The sequence below is a fragment of the Emiliania huxleyi genome (genome assembly GCF_000372725.1).
Source record: "Emiliania huxleyi CCMP1516 unplaced genomic scaffold EMIHUscaffold_313, whole genome shotgun sequence".
NCBI classification, from domain to species: Eukaryota; Haptophyta; order Isochrysidales; family Noelaerhabdaceae; genus Emiliania; species Emiliania huxleyi.
The window spans coordinates 11,976-18,265 of record NW_005199657.1 but is presented as its reverse complement, the minus strand read 5'-3'; the positions used below and the strand labels follow the sequence as shown (position 1 = coordinate 18,265).

General features: G+C 61.2%; 3 protein-coding genes across 3 annotated transcripts in view; 1 reads left to right on the top strand and 2 right to left on the bottom strand.

Annotated features, from left to right (window-relative positions):
* Nucleotides 1-792: 792 nt before the first annotated feature.
* On the top strand, nucleotides 793-1,630 carry EMIHUDRAFT_458235 (hypothetical protein; the record flags this gene model as incomplete). Its single annotated transcript, XM_005774350.1, has 3 exons — nucleotides 793-864; nucleotides 1,114-1,134; nucleotides 1,259-1,630. 3 exons carry the CDS (start codon nucleotides 793-795, stop codon nucleotides 1,571-1,573), a joined length of 408 nt encoding a protein of 135 aa, XP_005774407.1. The 3' UTR covers nucleotides 1,574-1,630.
* Nucleotides 1,631-1,797: 167 nt separating this feature from the next.
* Nucleotides 1,798-2,651, bottom strand: EMIHUDRAFT_444334 (hypothetical protein). Its single transcript, XM_005774349.1, has one exon. The coding sequence runs from the start codon at nucleotides 2,591-2,593 to the stop codon at nucleotides 1,994-1,996; it is 600 nt and encodes a 199-aa protein (XP_005774406.1). The 5' UTR covers nucleotides 2,594-2,651; the 3' UTR covers nucleotides 1,798-1,993.
* Nucleotides 2,652-5,763: 3,112 nt separating this feature from the next.
* The window catches only part of EMIHUDRAFT_444331 (hypothetical protein), a gene marked incomplete at its 3' end in the record, with an annotated part of 1,201 nt that continues 674 nt past the window's right edge, over nucleotides 5,764-6,290 (bottom strand). The window contains exon 3 of the mRNA XM_005774348.1: nucleotides 5,764-6,014. Coding sequence (XP_005774405.1) covers nucleotides 5,766-6,014 — 249 coding nt within the window. The remainder of the gene's footprint in view (nucleotides 6,015-6,290) is intronic.

Below are 6,290 nucleotides of genomic sequence, written 5' to 3'. Positions count from 1 at the left end.
AGTGCCGCTTCGCGCACTGAGCCGCCCCATCCCCGAGCTCGGAGGGCGAGACCGAATAGGACCGTCACTCACTCAATTTGGGGATCCTTCACGCGCTGCGCTACGCTTGGAGTCGCTCACCCCGGGATCGCTCCTTCCCTCGCTCCGGTGATTGGGGAAACTCTGAGCTCCCTCCGCGTACGCTACGCTCCCTTCGGAGAGAGCCCCAGAGTCTTACCGCGCTCCGGATCCTCTTTAGCCCATCTCTGAGAGTTAGAGTGACTGGCTAGAGACGACGACGACGATACAGTTCATGATAAACAAGCTTCAGTTTGTGCTAGTGAACTGAGGAGAAGCGGGTCGAGCCTCGGCGCAGAGGGCAGCGCCTAGCGGGCGGGAACCCTTACCCCCGCGCCCGCCGCTGCCCGCCGCTTTGTGCGCGGGACCTCCGAGCGCCACGAGGCTCCTGACACAGCTCCCGACTAGCGTCGGCTCCTGCTCAGACAGGCGCCAATCGACCAGTTCTCAAGCGACCCACCACCATCCCTCATCTACCGCCCGATCGAATCGCATTCGTCTCTTGCGAGTTCCTCTTGCTCCAAGAGGTTCCAGAGAACGGGGAAACTCTGAGCTCCCTCCGCGTACGCTACGCTCCCTTCGGAGAGAGCCCCAGAGTCTTACCGCGCTCCGGATCCTCTTTAGCCCATCTCTGAGAGTTAGAGTGACTGGCTAGAGACGACGACGACGATACAGTTCACGGCCGACACCACTGCGATTTCGGCTGGCTTGACGAACGCTCCAGGCAAAGACACCATGGGCAACGCCTCCTCGACGACCGACGAGCCTGGCAACCGCAGCCGATCCCCGCAGGCCGCTCGGCTGCAGGTGACAGGCGCTGGCCCGCATGCGCCGCAGGTCAGGTGCTTCCAGTGCCGAGGCGTCTTCCAGTCATCTAGCAGTTCGCTGCACTGCCGCTGCCCGTACTGCTCGGCTGTGAACGGCGTGGCCCTGCCGGCGGGCGGCGTGCAACAGCTCTCCGGCCTGGGCGCGCTCGCTGCGGCGCTGAACAACGCGCCCAGCAGCAGCAGCAGCAGCAGCAGCGCAGCGCCAACCAGCGTCATCCGCCGGCTGCAGGCCCGGGAGGTCACGCCGTTGGTGCGTTCCCCGCCTGCGCCGTCGCCCCCTGAGGCCCCTGCGCGCGTCCTCTCCCTCCCTCCCTCCCCTCCCGTTTCCCCCGCCACCCTCCACCTCTGCGCGTCTCCCCCCTCGCGCGCCGCAGGAGCTGCTCCTCCTGCGCGAGTTTGTCGAGCAGCACCTGCAGCAGTCGCGCGACGGGGCGAGCGCGGGCGAGATTGAGCAGAGGACCGCAGCGTGGACCGTGACCGACGTCGGCAAGCTGCCCGAGGAATTGCGCACTTGCTGCGTCTGTCTCGAGGACGTCTGCGCCGGCCAGCCCGTCCGCACGCTGCCTTGTCTGCACACCTTCCACGCGCAGTGCGCAGAGGAGTGGTTGAAGAAGAAGAAGACTTGCCCTCTCTGCCAGTTCGACATTGTCGACGGCGCCGACGGCGGAAGCAGCTCCCAGGAAGCTTGAGGCACGACCGCAGAGGGAGGGAGAAGATGTTTTTTGAGTTTTCGGGAATTGGTCCAAAAGCGTAGAGAGCTGCAGCCGGTCAAGTGGGTGTCTAGTGGCAAATCAAGTACGATCGTACAAGGCAGACAGAGGTCTCGCCATGTGCGATGTGGGTCTCTCGCGCTCTCTGTCTGGAGAGCGATCGAGCGATCGCGAGCGCGCGCGCGAGTCGGAGTCCGACGAGTCACCGGACGACCGCATTCATCATTCTCCGCCCCTTGTGCCTCGCGCTGGCGCCGAGGCACAGTCACAGCTCACACCCTCTACTCCGCGCGGACACACAGCAATGCTTCCGGACCACCTTGCCGTCGGCACAGTGTCACATACGGACATACTAAACAGGCGCGGGAAGTGCTTTGCCACAAACGACGAACGTGCGGTCTACTGGGGCGCGCCGCCCGGCCGGCCGGCGATCGAGACGAGGTTGATGCAGTACCTGTTGCCAGCCCTGTCCGGGAGGTTGTGACCGAGGTGCGTCCCCGTCACGGACACCGTCTCGCCGTCCTTGAGCACTCTCGTGTTCTCCCACACAACCTCTTGGTCGCGGAAGGAGGGCCAGCCGTGCAGGTTGGACTCGGCCAGGAATTCGTCCATGGAGCGGCCGATCGGAGCGCGGAACAGCGGTTTGCCCGTGACGGAGTCGTAGTAGGTGGTAGGCTCTGTGCGGCTCACTTCCTTGAGAAAGTCGGTCTGCTTCCAGTAGCCGCCAAACTCGGCGAAGCGGCGGTTGTAGTTGGTGATCCGATCGGCGTTCTCGACGTCAACGTTCCACCTGAGGTTTCCCTGCACGGGAGCCGCGCTAGTACCGTGCGCTTTTGGTGCCATTATGCTCTCGTCTCCCTTGACCGGCGAGCCGCCGACAATGAGATCGCCGGTGGCGGAGGCAGGCCGAATCGCCAATGCGGTCCCGAATGCGGTCGACAAGACGGCACGGCGAGGCAGTGACAGAGCGAGCGACGACGACACGACGAGAGAGAGCATTGACACAGGCACACTGAGCGACGACACGACGCGATCGCGGAGACCTGATGGCAGGCACCTGATCCTCGTCGGAAATCGCTCTGAAACGACGCATGCCTGTATTCTTTTTTTGCTTTGGGCGGACAGCAGGATGGAAAATCTTGACCGGCCCCTGCCCTGCCCCTACCTACCTACCTACCTACCTACCTACCTACCTACCTACCCTACTTATGGGAACTAAAAAAGAAATCACGTGCGGGGTGAAGGTGGGGTACTATACCAACTGGCAAATGATCGAGGGGCCAGGATACGCCGCGAGGAGGACGGAGTTGCGCCGAAAGGCGAAAGAAGCCAACAAGAAATGTGGCACACAGAGTGATTTGGGCTCGGCAGCTTGTCGACTACCAGCCGGAGCCGGAGTCGGAACCGTAGCCGAGATGGTCGTCGGAACCGTCGGAACCGTAGCCGGAGATGGTCTTCGAGGGTGTCGAATAATGTTGTCCCCAGGCGCAGTTACATGTATTGTTATGGTGTTATGGCTCTCGGGGCATAGCAGCCCATAACATGTTATGGGTGTTATGGGTGTTATGGGTGTTATGGGCCCGGGCCCATAACACCCATAACATGTTACGGCGCGGGCGCTCCAAAAGAAGAATTTTACCGTCAAGCCGGGATGCGCGCGGCGGGGCTCCAAAAGAAAAATCCGTGGGACACATAAGTCATAACAGCTGTTATGAGGTTGTTATGCTGGCTGTCATAACAACCAGTGGGATGTGTTATGAGTGTTATGAGGTGTTATGAGGTGTTTTATGAGGTGTTATGGTAGGGTGGGCATAACAGCCATAACAGCGATGGAGGTGTTATGAGGTGTTATGAGGTGTTATGGGGTGTTATGAGCAGCCAGCCATAACAGCCATAACACCTGTTATGGCCGCTCTCAAACCTTGTCTGGGGTCAAAATATGTCATTCGCCTCGCTAGTGGAGCCGGAGCCGCATGAGTCTTGGTCGGAGGAGGAGGAGTCGGAGGAGCGGTCTCTCTCTCTCTCAAAGAAGCCGCGAGAACAAGGGACCGGCAGGCGGCGGCGCCGCAGGACGAGGCAGAAGAGAACGACGCGACAGAGGAGGAAGTGACAAGGGAGAGAACGACGAGAGTGGGACGACCGCGAGGTGGCATGAAGGTTGCAGCGAGAAGCGGCGAGAGACTGCGAAAAGAGATAGGAAGAGGCAGACTCCCTAGGGTGGGCGACGGCTAGCGCATCACACACCTCTCCTTAAAATCCCTGTGTGGTGGCGGCGTGCCGTCCTCCCATCCCTCCCTTGGGTTGTCTGTTTTCTTTCTTTCTTTCTTTACTATACCAACTAAAGTGATGGCTGGTGGTACTCTCCTGCTGCAACCACAGTCCTTCCTGTGGCATGGCAGGCCACTCTCAAGGCCACACAAGCATCAGATCACCCACTTGGGGAGGGTTGACATCGTGATTTCGGAGAGATTTTTAGCAATACCAAACAACTCTAACGTTTTTGTGATTTCCGCGGAAAATTTCTTTTTCTGCTGTGAAAATTCCGGCGCGAAGAGAGGAAAAACCCGACGGGAGGGCCCAGACCTACCCTACCTACCCCGTCATGCTGTCCGCCCCAAGCAAAACCCGACGGGAGGGCCCAGACCTACCCTACCTACCCCGTCATGCTGTCCCCGCCCCAAGCAAAAAAAGAATTGAAAAAACCAAGTACAACTCTCTCTCACAGCAGACAGGCTCGACACAGGTGCGAACTGGCGCGTGCTAGCACTCCGAAAAGAATTTGCGGAAATGTGCATTTGGGTTCGTTGTCAATCTCGTGTCGACTGATGCGCGGTTACACCCGCACGGGCGAGTGGCCAGAGCCCATTCTCACCAGCCCTGCCCCGCAGCGCGGCCGCTCGCCAAGCCCCGCAGATGACGAGATGAGTGGTCAGATGGATAGTGCCAGAGAGCGAGGGGTCCAGGGGGGAGCACAAATAGGACGCCCAGCCCTGCCCTCGTGCCGCCGAGTGCATATCCTATGTGCGAGAGAGGATCCCCTGTGTGCCCTGTGCCCAGCCCTCTCCGCGCGGCGATGCGCCGCCCTCCCCCCTCGCTTTTGCAAATTCCTGCAAAGGTGGGGACGTGTCTGTCCTCGACCCAGCCCTAGCTTGGGATGTCCGTTTTATTTATTTATTTATTAATCTCGTGTCTCTGACTCTGTCAGGCAGCAGGCCGCGCAGGACGCTGCGCAGCCTCAGCCTACCGCCACTTTCGCCGCACCGCCCGTGGCACCGCCTGCCGCCGCTGCCGCTCCGGCCGCAGCATCGCAGGCACACTCGCAGCACCAACAGGTGCAGCAACCCCGGCCCAACGAGTCGCCCGAGGGGTGGACGAGGGTCGGGAAGGGCGGCAAGCCGGACAGGTTCACCATGAAGAACTTCGGCCGCAACCCGCCAAAGTCGGGCAAGCGGAAGCAGGAACACCGCAAGCCCGCACCCAAGGGAGGTGGACCCCCACCCCCTTCTCCCAAGGTGGTGGACAAGAACAGGCTGAGCGCATTGGGCGCTGGCCCTTCTGGCACCAGCGGGAGCCACGAGCGCGCACCGCCGCGCTCTCCCTCCCCCACCTCGCCGCCTGCCAAATCGCCGCGGCCGTCTGCGCCTGCTTCCGGGTATGACTCCGAGCTCGAATTTTCCGACGCTGAGGCGCGGGATAGGGTGGCAGGGGTTGTGCACGACGCAGTGCAGCAGGCTGTGATGCAATATGGCTATGACGACGAGCTCTACCAGGCATGGAGGGACGGCAAGATAGGCGAAAAGGACTTGCCGGAGGAGGTGATGGCTATGACTTTGGACCTTTGCGAGAGGTGGCGAGCGGAGCAAGCGCGGTGTAGGCGCGCCCACGCGGCGCAGCGGCTCTCCCGCGACCATAGCCCCTCCCGCAGCCGCAGCCGTAGCCGCAGCCCCAACTCTTGCTGCTCTTCTAGTGTCGGGTAGTGACCAGGGGGTGAGGGGACGGATTGAAGATCCCTCACACCAAGATCGTGCAGGGCGGGGACACATGTCCCTAGATCCCATCTCGTCTCAGAGTTTGACCGTTTTTATTTATTTATTTATTTTGACTCTGTCTCTCGCGCGCGTGTGTGTGTGTCTTGTCCTCTCCGCCAGCCCTAGCGCAAGGTGTGAGCGTTTTGCTTTTTCTTTCTTGTATCGTATCGCAAGGGACGACGATCGACGTATACGGCTGCGCAGGAGGAGACAGCGCCTCGGCGCGCTCTTAATAGATAGATCACTGCAGCGCGTTGCCGGGTACGTGCCACATGCCACGAGCCACGTGGTGCTGCGGCTGTGGCGGCTGCGGGTGCAGCTGCGGTGGTTGCGGCCCATGGCTCGCCACGGAGAGCCGTCGCAGTTTGGTGTGCATGCTCGACAGTGCCCCCTGCCGCCACCGGACGCGGGGGCGTGAGGAGAGGGTCAGGGGAGAGGGCCAGGGGGGGGGGGGGGGGGGTAAAAAAGGGATCTCATTTTGGGTGGTTGGGGGGGGGGGGGGGGGGGGCAAATTCCCAACTCCCCCGCGGGTGAAAAATTCGGTTTTTCTTTGGTCCCCTTTTGGGAAAAAAAAGGGGAAAGGGGAAACTTTGGGCCCGGGGGTCGGGGTGTCCCTGGTCTCCCCGGTTATTCCCCATTTCCCTCACACTAAAAAGGGGGGGGGGGGG

Bases quoted from the DNA above. Each gene is read 5' to 3' on its own strand.
- EMIHUDRAFT_444334 (XM_005774349.1), bottom strand. From the start codon at position 2,593: ATGCTCTCTCTCGTCGTGTCGTCGTCGCTCGCTCTGTCACTGCCTCGC.